Raw genomic sequence first — 15,339 nt, 5'->3', positions numbered from 1 at the left:
ATATAATAGTGGTCATAGATTTGGTATGTATATTTTCTGCCACATTTTTCTATTTCATGTAGCCTTTTTCACTAATAACTAGGAAATAGGTGAAAAGTAAAAGGAAAATGGAATGGGAAATTTTAGTAAGCTTGGCTGATCAACATTTGGCAGAGAAGATAAAATCAGCTAATACATTTCTCATTGCATATGTTTTTCCAAAAAAAATTAGGTGTTTTTGTAGGATTTATCAGAAATGAATAAATGAGAGTTTTGTTGCACATCTGTCGACAGGGCACTTAACAAGAGGAGTTAAGATTCACCATTTATAGGGTAGAATGGGAAAGAATGAGATTTTGCTTATAGTTCCAGGTTTTTCACCTGCTTTTTTATGTTCTTTCTGTCTCCTTCCCATGTGGCATTAAACCTAATTCCTATGCTATTGTCCCCAGTTTTTATGTCATAAATTTGAACCCCCTGATTGATAAGTTAGGGGAAAGAGTTAGATTTAGTGCACATATGGAACACACAGATTTCAAAACGTAGGATTGTCTAGAAAGTTTGACCTCATGGTTTTTCTTTACCATCTTAACTTTGAGCTCTTCTTGACTTACCAATTTCCAACCTAAAGCTACCTCTAGTCTCTACTGACATCACACTCCTTCTTTACCCCTTATTTTCCCCTAACACATTGCAGTCTTTGGCTTTTTCTGTTTCCAGCCTCTACACACTTGACAGGACCTATAAATTAACTTTTCTAAAGCATTTATTTGACTATGTTAATTTTCTGCTCAATGACTTTCCATAGCCTATTAGATCAAGTTATATTTCTTACTATGACATCCAGAGTTTTCCCAACAAATTTTTCCTACACATTCTACTAAATAACTCGTACAGCAACCAAATGGGATTACATATTTTTTTGCAGTTATGTCCTGTGTATTTATTTATCCTGTTTCCTCTGCTTTCGTATTCCTTATACAAGCTATGTCTATAGATCTTGCCTTATCCAGTGAGACAGTGCCAATGTCTCCTCCCTTTGAGAGGGGGAGGTTATTTCTCCCTCTTAAATTGCTTCAATTGCAGTAGAAATACCCGCAAGCAGAAGGATATTGCTTGGAGCCCACTATGTTCCATACAAGATGAGCAAAAGTGATTACTTGGAAAAAGGGAAATTCATAAAAGGAGAAAATATCAGAATCAAAATGAGGATTCTATGAAAACAAATACATTCATATCAGTTCAAAGAAAACTAAACAGAGGAGTAAATATTTATTGGCGTTTCCTCTCATTGCTGTATGGGAGATCTTCATTTATATTCTCCAGGTATTTTTCTGAGGAAATCTCACTTTCTCATTCTAGATTCCTGTAGAACAAAGTATGTCCTAACCTAAACACGGCCACTAAATTGACCTGCTTGTTGCTTAGCAGGCAGCAGCAAAATCAGTTTATCTGGGAATCTTGGGATGAATCTAACTGTAATTGCCTGGTCAGCTGGTAGGCAGTGGCGCTGAAGATTGATTTAGTCTACTATGCTGAACTGAAATTGTCTCTTGTGCCTGGTAAGATAAATGTTATCATAGAGCTAGATATATACAGAGATTTTTAAGGTTTTAAGGAACTACATCTTTATTCCAGCCTACTTACAGTGCTAAGGTAAAACACATGCAACGAAAGTGATAAAATGGGGAGACTTGATACTGTGAACACTCAGACGACTGACAGACAGCATTTAAAACCTAAGCATTTAGATTCTACCAAAGGTTAATTTGCATGTATAAATATATGTAATTTTGTAGATTTGAAATTTTTAATTAAATGGCCACTACAGTGTATTTCAGATCATACATTAAATACATTGAACTGGAATTTCAATTTGGACTTACCATGCTGATTATTTTTATATAACTGAGATTTTAATCTCAATAATCAAAATTTATAAAAACACCAAATTGGGCTTTTTTCATATTACTTATTTCTTCTTTTTCCCCTACCAATTTTCATTTAGCAGTGACTGTCTGTGGTGAGTTAAGGGAGGCCCCCAAAGGCCTTGAGCTTGGCCTTGACTTTACTCTTCTTTTCAAATCAGTGTATTAAAGTGTGGTGTATATTGGTTTGTTTACTGTGTAGACTTTGCCATGGCCATGACTTTCATAGAGTAATTATTTTGATTAAGTTGGGCGATTAAAGTTAGTCTTGCATGAGGAAAAATACACTTGGGAAGCAGTGATGGATGGACTCCAGTCTTTGGAGTATTTAGTTCCGCCAGCATTTTCCAGATGAATGAATATTCACCTCCCAGGTTGGTTTGGGTGACAGTGAATGGATTGTCAGACCTGAGTGTTTCCTAGAAAAAGATAGAGATCAAAAAGGGTAGATGACACTGTGAATAGCCACATGTGTTCTTGCAATTTTTCTCCGATATTTTTCTGCCTTGATGAACAACATCATTACTGAGGTAATAAATGTTAATTAATATCTGCGTCATTTTTTGTTAAGTGGTAGTTTAGTGTTACAATTAGACTAATTAGTATACAGCATAGCTTGGTGACATGACAAATCATAGAGCAGAACATGTTGACTCTTATCCATTATGATATATTAGCTAATTCACTTGCTCAATAATGACAATAGAAAAGATGGGGAATTGGGCAGTAACGACAGAAGCAACTATAAAGGCATCGTGGCTACATTTTCAGGTTTTTCTTTTGCACCGTGTTCCTGAGTACTATGGATTGTTGATATTTTACATTTCACTTATTTTCTTGTTGGTAAATATTAGCCTTTCACCAAAACCTTCAAAGATAAAATCATGAGTAAATAAAGAAAATGAGAAGAAAAGTTGAGTTCCAAATTTTCCTGTTTTACACATGTCATGATTAGTGTTTTATTTTTTCAAGATTATTCACTGTGAAGTTGACGCCTGTCTTTGTCTTTGACTTATTTTTCAGAACCCATGCGAACCCCAAAGACTTTAAAGATTGCTGAGATCCAGGCAAGGCGCATTGCTGTGGACTGGGAATCCCTGGGTTACAACATTACTCGTTGCCACACTTTTAATGTCACTATCTGCTACCACTACTTCCGTGGGCACAACGAGAGCAAGGCAGACTGTTTGGACATGGACCCCAAAGCCCCTCAGCATGTTGTGAACCATCTGCCACCTTATACAAATGTCAGCCTCAAGATGATCCTAACCAACCCAGAAGGCAGGAAGGAGAGTGAAGAGACCATTATTCAAACTGATGAAGATGGTATGCTCAGATTTTATTTTTTTAAAGATGGGGTTATATAACAAAAATTATGTAAATGCTTACACTTTTTCTTAGAATACCCAAAATTGAATTGGATTCTGAAATCTGCTAAATAAGGTTAACTTTTGAAAGAGTTTGCCTTTAACAAAAAAGCTTAATAGTCTTCAGATGAAATGTACCTCTCCTGTTTTCTGTTTTCATCCAATGTTAGACAAGTAGCAACTACACTTAAAGTATAAATTACCAAATATTCAAAATCAGTTTTCACTATTAATGGCAATATATCGATCACCTAATGGTGAAATGCTCTTAGTTAAAAATTAAGTCTTTTGCATTTTATAAACCAGTAGCAGTAGCTTTCATTTTCCTTAACATTTGAAAACAGCACAATTTACCTATTCCCATCATTTTTACATGGCGTTATGTAAGCCTGAATATACAAGAAGGCCAAAGTCCATACCTTTAAGGCTAAATAAAACACTAATCAGATATTTACAAACTATCACCTTTTGTCTATCTTATTACCACCCAAGTAATTGAACTATATTTTGCCCAATTTCTACGTATTTCTTCTGATTTATTAAATAATAGGAACAAACATTTATAATGAAATTATGGTATGCACACATATCTGCTGTAGCACTATAGCATGTCATTGTGAATATGAGTACATTTTCTTATTCAACAAAGATGTATCCAATAGAAAAAAGTATACAAATGATAATATAGTAATAACAATAACATATTAACGTAAGATTTCATTTTCACAATTTTCTTTTATGGATAAAAGTATGTAGGGGGAAAGGTGCTATGTAGTGAATTGTGGCTAAGCTAAACTGAGAGTCAGGAATCATGGGTTTTCCTTTCTGGCTCTCAAAACTGTAACTTTAGCAAATCCTTTCACCCCTCTGGTTCTCCATTTCTCATCTCTAGTTGAAACGTTTAAATTCAGTGATAGCTAAGGTTCCATCCCTTGCTAAAATTCTCCTTGAATAGCTTGTCAGGGCTACATTTTTATTTGAGTTTCGGAGAGCAGGATTCATAACCTAGTGTTGCCAATTTCCCTCAAGTTCCAAACTTGAGGCTTAGATTTTGATGCCTACCAAGCATGAGGTTGCCATAAAATATGCATATTGATATCATAGTTTCTAGAAGTTTCTAGAAAAGCCGAAGTGACCCTGGTTTGTCCTGTTGTTTTTGTTGTAATAAAGGGAAGTAAGAGCTCTTTAATATCACTTAGCTCAGACTTTGAAGGAAATAATTAATATTGTCCTAAAATCATGCATGGGGTTATTCTCATATTCCTAAAACATCAAAGAATAAAACTAAGAATTAATGATAAATGAACTTTTGCCATGTTTGAAGTAATCACACATGATTACCTTAGCTATCATGTTTGAATTTGCACCGGAATGAAGCATTTGCAATATTTTAAACAACAAACCCTGCTATAATACAGAAACACACAAACATTCATATCACCCCCGCCTTATACACACACACACACACACACGCACAACAGACCTCAACACATGCTTTTACAAGAAAAAACGGCTAGCATAGTAGCTTCATAGGTGGGAAATGGGAAATCTAAGCATAGATTTAAAAGCCTTGAAAAAAACCTCTATTTAATTTCATAAAGTGGAATAAATATTAAAAAATCTGTATTACACTAGACATTTACCCATGTACCCATGTTTTTAGTGACAAGAATGTACTCACATGTTTTATTGCCTGCACTCAAAATTAAAAAAGAAAAAAAAGATTTCTTAACTGGTGATTTGAGACCACATTACATGAGTTTTGTGCTCCTTTGCCGTTCACTCTCTAACGGTATAACTCATTGTGGTGGTAACCTTTGGAATGGTTTTTTAGCTTGCCTTTCCCACAAACCAAATAATGCAGTCAGGCTTATGTAATCTTTTTATATTGTAGTAAATTTTTAAATGTATTGTATTTTGGAGTATACGTATACCTAGATTAATACTCAAGAAGTGAATTGTGAAATTTAAATGTACTGAATTGGTCATACTCATGACCGTGTATTATTTTTTTAAATGATATTATTTATTCTAATTTCAATAACATGTTCTATGCTAATTTTATTTTTTATTTATTTTATTTTTTGAGAGAAAGAGAAAAACATAGATATGTTGTTCCACTTATTATTTATGCATTCATTGGTTGATTCTTGTATGTGCCCTGACCTGGGATCGAACCCACAACTTTGGCTTATCCGGACAATTCTTTAACCATCTCAGCAACCCAGCTAAGGCCTATCCTAATTTTATTTTAACCTCTGCTTTGAAGCATTTTTAAATTGTATTTAAGGATAATGAGTTGCATCATAATATTTCAAAGTATGGGCAGGAACTAATTCCTTTTACTGGGAGGTTGTTTTTTCCTTTTGCTTTATGTGTAAGACTAAATGATCGAAGTACAAACTTTCTGTGACATATTTGCAAGAAACTCAATTTTCAAATCTGCCCATGTGAGCTACAGTTCCCACGTAGAATGCTTGATGTGTCTCAGTGTTCCTGAGGGGGGAACAGAATATCTAAATTGTAATCTGTTGTTGTGAAGATCGATGGATTATGATGATCTAATTAAGTCAGCCGTACTAAATTATTGCTGCCCTATATACATAGAAAAAGAATAAATTATCAGCCATCTTATAAAAGAATATAATTTCATGAAAAGAATTCTGGGGACATGCGTAAATCATGACAGCAAAGCTAGAATGATTTCCCACCAGAACCCTAAGGTAGAATTTATATTTAATTTATTGCATACATTTTTTAATGCATGGGTAGAATTTTTTTGTATGAGATTTTGTTTTCCTTTTTTTTGTTCCAGCATTGATAAAAATCAATATTAAGAAGTTAGGTCAGCAGAAAAGCCTGGTTTGGGGACAGTTTTTTGCTAATACAAAGCTATTTTAAGTGTACATTTATTATATTTTAAAGGTTATAATGCTTCTTTAATATAATCTTGCCCCTTCCACGTTCTTTTTTTTCCACTTTGAGAGTTATATTTTAAAGGACTTTCTTATATGCAAAAAATTAGCTAAAACAGCTCTCAAGTAAATCACAAGCAGGGAAATAAAAGTCAGCATTCCGTCTCCTTTAAAGTTGTTGATGTGGAAATGTGAAATGACATTCACCGCAGTGTGAAGACTGCCGTGATGACGGTCTTAGTAAATTTATGTTGTATTTATACAAATTATAGGGGCATAGAGGCATAGGCATATGGAAAGACAGTGTCTTCCTTCGCTTGCAGAAAGTTATGGAATATAATTTGTGCCTCTACCCCGCTGCCCCATCTGGTGACGCGTGTGGTTTGTAGTTCACCCACTGCCCTTGTGCCACCGTGCGGTCAGCAGTGGAGCACCCTCCTAGCCACAGCCTTCCCGCAGACTTTTCCCTCCTTCAAATATGACCTTAGGTGCTTGAAGTAAATCCAGGTGACAAAGGAGAACATGCGTAAGAAGAGCAGGGAGATACACGCGTCCTAGGGAGACTGTTCTCCAGTTCTGCCCCCTCTCAATGCAGAATTATGCAAACATTTGAAACTACCACTATTTGTGAACAATTTAAAATACATCCATGCCGTTTTATAGGTATTTATGGTCCAAATTGTGTTTGGCGAACGAAGGTACTAATTATATACCATCATATAAAAATTTACTCATTAATTGGGGGGTTTTCTTCTCCCTCCCCCAACAACCACCTTCTATATATGAGGTATCGAAAGGTGAAGGCATACTTTTTTCTTGATCACAATTGTAAGCTTATGTCATTTGAGTAGAACAGAAACAGGTACTCCCCTGGAAAACAAACTAAGACCCATGGCAGCCTCACTCGATGACACAAATTGCAAAGAGGGGCCTTGATTGATCACACAGTCTGACAGCCTGTGCCAATACTGTGGACGGGGAGGACGGGGAGAGGGGAGAGGAGGGCAGGTGCATGCCTTTGGTTAACTTCTGCTGGGCCCTCAGCTGACAGACGCTTGAACGGACCATCTGAAGTTTAATGGTGGCATCTTTTCTGTTTACTGTGGGTTTCTTTCCTTTATGAATTTATTATTAATGTGCCAAATTATGTTGGCCGTCCCAGAGGTCATTCATCATCTCTTTGTACATTGAAATAAATCTTACTCTTTTGACATATCATTCAGAATTTCTTGATGATGCTAGCTACAATGCAATGCATTTCCTTTGATCCAGTCATTTTTAATTTATATCAATCCTCACAAAGTTGCTTTATACTCTGAAACTGCATTTCTAGATAATGTCATGTATGAAATTCACTGAAATGTTATATTAAGGAAAAATATTAATTAAACACCAAATTTGCCCGATATTAGGTCAATATTTTCAAAAGAAAACACATTTTTAAGCAAAGTAGGATGGAAAGGATATAGTTTTAAACATTAGCAGAACAAGAAACTGAATATGTGAATATATTTATTCACTATATATTTAAATAAATTACACAGAAAAATATATACAATAACAAAAGTATCTTGTGTCTTATATTTTGTTAATAGAAGCTGACACGTCATTCATTGCTGTCATTGGGTATTGCTAGTTATATGACATTTACAAATAAGGACTGGAATAAAGGTTCCTCTAATCTTTTCATACCTGGGGATACTTCAAAACTTGTTATGTGGATTGTTGAGCTCTAAATAAGTATGATATTATGAAACAGTTTGATTCTTACCTTTGAAATAGTGAATTTCATTTAAAAGATTGAAGTAATGATATTTGAACCTATTCATCTTAATAATTTTTTAAAAATATAAATCAGTGTGTGTGTTTTTAAATAATAGAAATAAGTATAGCTATAAAAGTCATATTGACTATTGGTGGGCATTTCTTTAAAAAAAAAAATAGAACATTTATTACTTTATATAATTCCCTGACTGGGGTAAGCTTTAGAGTTGAGTGACTCAGTGGCTCAGAAATATCAGAGGAGGTCAGGTCGTCTCCATATCTGTGATACGCAATCCATACCATGTTTCAGCTTTGTACTAGTTCTTCTGGTCACAAGATAGCTGCCAATAGAAATTGGGAAAGCTGTGCCCTTGGTTTCATGCCTTAGGAGAAAGGGGGAGAGAGAGAAGACAGAGAGATGGGAGGAGAGAAGGGAGAGAGTGAGGGAGGGATGTCATCCTTAAATATGGAATACAAATTTAATCTGGTGGAGCCAATTTAGATTATATGCCCATTTTGTGATCAGTTAGAGTCACCAGGAAAATGTTTCCATTGATTGTTTTGACTAATCAGAATCTATGCTCAGAGTTAGAAATGGTAAGCTTCCTGAGTCACATGGATTCTGTGAGAGAGTTGAGCAGAATTGAGGTTCTTTTCAGAATGCAGGAGGGGTAATGAGTAGCCAACTGACAGGGTCCCCTGCACAATCCCATTTTATGCCATTTCCCGTTCCCTGGGCTCGCCTTTCTAGTCCAGGAACTTTGATATCAGCCTTTGAGTTTGGCAACACAGAGTTCAGAGTCCTGTGGACCTGAATTAGAGCCATGAGTTTGCTGACTTCACACACAGACAAGTGAGGTCACTTTTCTGAGCTTCTGTTTCCTTATCTGTTAAAGAGCCGAATGCTTCTGACTGGTGGAGCATTTCAACTCAGTACTATATGATTTCACTTTCCAGTCTAAGGAATATTCATTATTATGTTTCATTATGTTATGAAATTTGTTTATAGAGACTCTTTCAGGGTTTATAATCTTCAAAATATCTTTCAGGGAAATACGACTCTGTTCATGAAACAAATTACAAGTGAGATTTTCATGTTATTAGAGACATACAACAGAGTAAACTAGACTACACAATTTATTCAGCTAAGGTGATAGAATATTCTTTTGAATAAAAATAACTTTGCAGTTGTACATTTTCTGTGTTAGAAGCTTACAGACTTCCATTAAATTTCCATATTAAAGTCAGAAAACTGGTCACATAGATTATTTTATTTTTAAGGACACATTTTTATTCATTTTATGTATTTTTAACTTGGTTGTCTAGCTTACATAATTTTGTGTTTCTGATGTAAGAATTCTTATAACCAGAATTATGTATTTGTAGTGCCTGGTCCTGTACCAGTCAATTCTCTTCAAGGAACATCCTTTGAAAATAAGATTTTCTTGAACTGGAAAGAGCCTTTGGATCCAAATGGAATCATCACTCAATATGAGGTATTGGGAGAACAAGGAAGTTAATTGAAATGTGGATTAAAGGGAGAGTAAAAGGAAAGGGTTAGAGGGAAGTAAGGGGGAAAATAAGTGAGAATTAAGAGATTAAAATCATTATTATTTCTCCTCTGTTTTAATTTGACATTCCTGGATCCCAAAATTTAGTATCAAAACAAATATATGGCACCTAGAATTTTCAAATTCTTAAAGTAAATGTATTTTTTTGTGTGGTTGTTTTAAAAAAGGGGGATTGGGTTTTTCAAGCAGAATTAATAGTAATTGTAAAGAATGAATTTTTATAAAATTAAGAAATTCACTTTATACTGTGATTTATGGAAGGCTATTGAATGTCAGTTGTTTCATAATAAGGGTTTAATACCGAAAACAACCCCACAAGATACATTATAAACCTGACTATATTTAAACTTTGAATATAAATTATCTTATTTTTAAATATAATATTTTTTAAAAGAGAAAATAAAGGATTGTTTTAATTGTATAAATGTGTAGGTCTGTTCCTACATAGTCAGTGTTGGTTAAAGCATAAAGTGCTTAAATTTCTAGTGGTGACAGAGTGCGTCATAGGGATGGGAATCACTATTGCAGTCTTATAATTTGTGACTATATTAGCATACTTGAACGCTATTTACATAAAATTTGTGTAACTTGGACGAAGTATAGATTAAGTTAATTAAAACATTCATTGAATATATTCTGTATTTCATATACATTAAAATATATAACCATAAGAATATATATTCATACTTAAGTACATTAGTTTATTTTTGCTAAAAGAAAATGGATATATATTGGTCCAATCATGTAGACAATAGATACAGAATATAACCGTATTAAAATGAGAAAGAAAGAAGTGGAAATAAAATGTGATTCACTCCACAAATGTCCTTGAATACTATCTTATCTAAAAGGGCTTATTTAAAATTTATTATGACTTATATTGGATATGTAATAGGAAATATATTTCTTAAAACAGGTTAGCTACAGCAGCATAAGATCTTTCGATCCTGCAGTTCCAGTGGCTGGACCTCCTCAGACTGTATCAAATCTCTGGAACAGCACACACCATGTCTTTATGCACCTCCATCCGGGAACCACATACCAGTTTTTAATAAGAGCCAGCACTGTCAAAGGCTTTGGGCCGGCCACAGCCATCAATGTGACGACCAATATCTCGGGTATGTGAATGAGTAAAGAATTGGTTTGTAATAGTATGTCATAGAGAATCGCATATACGTTGAGTATAGTTTGTCTCACTTATTAAATCTTTAATGTAGTTATTCATGATTGAAGGCACTTTAAATAATTATTTGAATATAGATTATTCTTGGTCATATGTCCAAACCCAAATACATCTGAAATATTCAAATTTAATCGACAGTGGTCTTTTTATAAATTACATTATATCTCTATTAGAAATCTTTCAAAGTTCATTATATATGCTAATAGGTCTATAACAATTTTGAAGATTTGGTAATTATTATGGTATCAGATCTTTACTATAAATGGATTTTATCAAAGAATGGTAGATGATCCTTGCTTTACTCTTTTAGTACCTTGTCTCTCAGCTCTATTTTTACTGACATTCTTATAATTTTAAACAAATACGCACTTTTCTTTCTCTTAGGAATATCACATAAATTTATCTAGATTTCACAATGGCAATGTGTTAGGTTGATAAACAAATACAATTAAATTTTCATTATGTATGCTCACAATTTCATAGTTTACATTTGACTAGATTGTTTACAGATGTGACTTCTTCAGTCAAGTCATCAATTAAACCTTATTAAATTTTTTGCCAGGAATTAGCATTGTAAAATGCCCCAAATCTATTCCAGCTTATGTAATATTTTATATTATTTTTATGATTAGTAAAATAACTATATATTATACATGTAACTAGAGTTAAAATTGAACAGTATCAACCACTTAATATATTAAAATTGAAATATATTAAAATACTAATTTTGAATTTCTACGTTCTTTTTGTTTATGTTTATTTTCATTATAATTCTAACAGCATACATTAGTGGTATAACACATAATTTACCTACATACTCTAAGCTTTTTTAAGTCCAAAATTTTATTTGAAAATAATACAAAACATTAAAAATCTATATCATGAAAAGTTCGCTATTCCAGTATGAGTAATGATTCCTTTAAAGTATTTGTTGTCACTTTACTAGAAAATATGGCTTTATGGAATCATGATATAGTGAGACATGTTTCCTCCCCTCTCGAATTAGCAGTAATATTAAAAATGAATAAGATCCTTCAACAGAGACACCTACAAAATTTATATAAACTTGTAAAACTGATAGCATTGAACTAATGGGCATTATTGAGAGCCGCAATTTTTATGGTTCTGTCACATATTTTATTGAATAGAAAATATATAATTGAAGACCAAGCATCCATTTAGCATTTGCTTTGAATTATTTAACTTCACTTTCACTTGAAACAACCTATGTACATGGTCTCTCAATTCAAGCTTTAAAAACTTGGTGTAATCACTCTATCTTGGGAACACATAATAACCAAGCTCAGACTGATAACGTTTATGGTTGTGGATCTCAGCATCACTTGAACTGTTAAAAATTTATTGTTATTTATCCATTGGGTCCATTGGTTCTCCTCCTCAGTGTTTTAAAAGTAGTTTAAATAAACATGAAATCAAGTTATTGAAAGAATGATGCTTGGAGACTTGACTTGTGTGTGTGTGTGTGTGTGTGTGTGTGTGTGTGTAACATACATTACATTATATATATATACACACATATATATAATACACATATACATATTGTATATATATCATCCATTGATTCTACTTCCTAAATGACTCTCAGATAATTTGCCTCTTTTTAATGTCACTATTCCTTTCTTTCTGTGTGGACCATATTTTAAGCAGATCATTGAAATATCTTTCTAAGCAGTATCCTTGCCTTAAGACTTACATTTTTCTCCAATGTATTTTTATATTGATCTTTATACAACATGTATTTTTTCTTAAGCTTTTTTTCTCTCTCAAAATCTAATACATTGTATTTGATGGGATAAAGCCCAAGCATCCGTGCAGGGTTGACATTTGTGGCTCTTCGCCGTATAGCTCCTTCCATTCTCCACTCCTACCTATGAACGAAAAGTTCCAGGTATAACAAACTGCTTAGACTTGTTAGAACAAACCCTGTCATTTCGTGGTAGGTATTTTTAAACATACTTTTTTCTCAAACAAACTGTTTTCTCTCTCTGGAATTTTATTCTGTGCTCTCTCTTCCTGATGAGTTTTTACTCTTTTAACATTCAGCTTAAGAATCACCCAAACCCTGAAGTCTTCCCTGTCTTGCCTTCCTAACTCCCAGCACTAGTTTATCGCAGTGGCTCTCCAGGTGTGGTCTCCAGGCAGACCCCATCAGCTCATGTGGAAAATCTCTGGACAGGCACTTTTTCAGGCCCCTCCCCAGTGCGACTGAATCAGAAACCCTAGGAGAGAGGGGCAGCGATTTGTGTTTTAAGAAGCCTTCTAGGTGCTTCTAATCTCACTAGTTTGGGAACCACTGCTTTAGCAAATTAACTCTCTTCCTCTTTTGGTCACCTAATATTTTGCTGTAAATGACTCTCATTTTTGATAAACTGTGATTCCGTCCTTTTAATTCTATAATGTAAGAGATCCATACTTCACTTTTCTTTATATTTATAGCTCATTGTATATATTCAGTAAACATACAGTGAATGAATGAAATACTTCAAAAATTTATTAGATGCCATTTGTTCTATAATTCTGATCATGAGCACATTTCACAGATTATATACTCCCTTAAACATCTTTCCACCTGGAAATAATTAAAAGCCACTCGAGGCTACTTTTTCAACCAGTTTGAGAAGGAAGTTCCCCTCTCCCCCAATGTTATCTAATATTGTGAAAATATACGTTTCTTCTTTTCAAGAATCTAGCAAGTGATGTATTCGTTCATGGTAAATAAAAACTAATGTTCCCATTCCCATTTATCACACTTCCTTGATATGTTTCTATTATAACCACAGTGGTAAAAGTGGCCCAGGTACTAATATGGGGTCATTCTGCAACCATTAGCTCCTGAAGGGCACCTCCTCTCCAGGCAGCTCCTGCCATTCCTATCTTCACATCTCCACATGCAGCTCCATAACCAGGACTCCCCAGAGTGTCCACTGTGACCACCTTCATCCCATCCCATCATTGCTGATTTTAAACTCTCGAGAAACTGAAACCTAAAGCAGTTTCACAAGTCGCCAAATTATTATTTAAATTTCAAAAACTCTTGGCTTTATACCTTCTGCTGCCCTAGGTTCCCAGGGTTAACATTCACTGGCAAATGTTATTCTACAAAATAAGGTACACTTTAAATAATTAAGTATTCAATTGATTTTGTTCCTCTGTCAGGATCATTTATGCAACCTGAACTATGTATGATATATTACTATTAATTGATTGAAACTTCTTTGTCATTAATCACTCATCAGCTCCAACCTTGCCGGACTATGAAGGAGTTGATGCCTCTCTCAATGAAACCGCCACCACAATAACTGTACTGTTGAGACCAGCCCAGGCCAAAGGTGCACCTATCAGGTAAGAGGGGAAAACAATAGTTAAAGGAAAAAACAACCAGTGGGAGGGATGTTTTCTCATAGTTGCTTAGCAGCCAGTAAAATGAGTGGATCATTTCTATGAGCCAAGCATTTGAAATTACTATCAGAAGGTTTTATTTCTCTTTTGTTTTGTCTTTGTTTGTTTTTCATTTGGACAAAGCCTGAAGATAGACTTGTAGTTAGGAGAAGATTATAAGGGAACTTTGAGGTATTCATGAACTCGGTCATTCACTCTCTGTGCTGTTTGATTTATGAGCATTGCTCTTTTATTTTTTTTCTCTAGTCCCATTTCATTTTACTTCCTCTGTTGATGTCTATGGTATATGAACTTTGAAGGTATTTGTCAGAAATAGAATGAGAAACTACCTCCTATCCAATGCATCAAATCCATTATGAATAATTCCACATGAATGATTGAAAAATAGGAAGCTTTGAGAAAATAAAGTAGAATACTGATTAAAATGTAGCCTATGTGACCTTTTAATTCCTAAATTGTTGCTTATCTGGAATTCCATAGTAAATATTAAAATTCATTTTATATTTCCTTTATCTTTCCAATATTAAAATATCCCATATTACCCTCATTCTGCATAAAATTATGAGCCATGTTTTCAGGGATCGAGTCAAATTATTCCAACCATTTTAGACAGATATTTAAAACTACTGCAAGTTTCTATTACAGATTTGCAGATTTTTGTGGATACTTTTGTTTTCATGTCTCTATTGAGAAATAAAGCAAGTCACAGAAATCAGTGCAGATATTTCATAATTGAGTTATCTCAAGTTGTTTACATGTTCATTAAAAATAAAATTCTTATTTTATGTGTGAAATGGATACACTTGACCTTATAAGCACATACTAACCATTCAGATAACCCAGTGTCACTAGAAAGGAAGAAATATTTTTAATAAAAAATATATTGATAAAGCAACCTACGTTCAGAAAGATAACTCTCTTGAGTCTGTCTGGCTAAAATGCATGGGAACTCCATCCCAGAGGAAAAGAGAGATGACTGAATACTCTCGTAATATAAACACGCGGGAAATACTGGCTACTTGAAAATGCAAAGTCTGCAGTGCTATTCATGAATCAGTGATCTGTGAGTGAGTCTGATTGCTGATCCAAAGGAGAAAGAGAAAGTGCTTGCATTCAGTATCTTTTTCTATTGACAGGTAATCAGGATCATTCACATGTTCCTACCTGTGATAAAATTTATTTTGTAGGTGTTCGTTTTGGCTACTACTTCTT

The 15,339-nt window shown here is 34.1% G+C and overlaps 1 protein-coding gene across 2 annotated transcripts in view; it reads left to right on the top strand.

Annotated features, from left to right (window-relative positions):
- The window catches only part of PTPRK (protein tyrosine phosphatase receptor type K), a 434,061-nt gene that overhangs the window by 336,624 nt on the left and 82,098 nt on the right, over positions 1 to 15,339 (top strand). For both annotated transcript variants that reach the window (XM_087817607.1, XM_087817606.1), the window contains exons 8-11: positions 2,931 to 3,233; positions 9,340 to 9,449; positions 10,441 to 10,642; positions 13,965 to 14,070. In XM_087817607.1, the coding sequence (XP_087673733.1) occupies positions 2,931 to 3,233; positions 9,340 to 9,449; positions 10,441 to 10,642; positions 13,965 to 14,070 (721 nt within the window). The remainder of the gene's footprint in view (positions 1 to 2,930; positions 3,234 to 9,339; positions 9,450 to 10,440; positions 10,643 to 13,964; positions 14,071 to 15,339) is intronic.

Source organism: Miniopterus natalensis, chromosome 5 (genome assembly GCF_054644295.1).
Source record: "Miniopterus natalensis isolate mMinNat1 chromosome 5, mMinNat1.hap1, whole genome shotgun sequence".
NCBI classification, from domain to species: domain Eukaryota; kingdom Metazoa; phylum Chordata; class Mammalia; order Chiroptera; family Miniopteridae; genus Miniopterus; species Miniopterus natalensis.
This window is presented reverse-complemented; position numbering and strand designations above follow the sequence as displayed.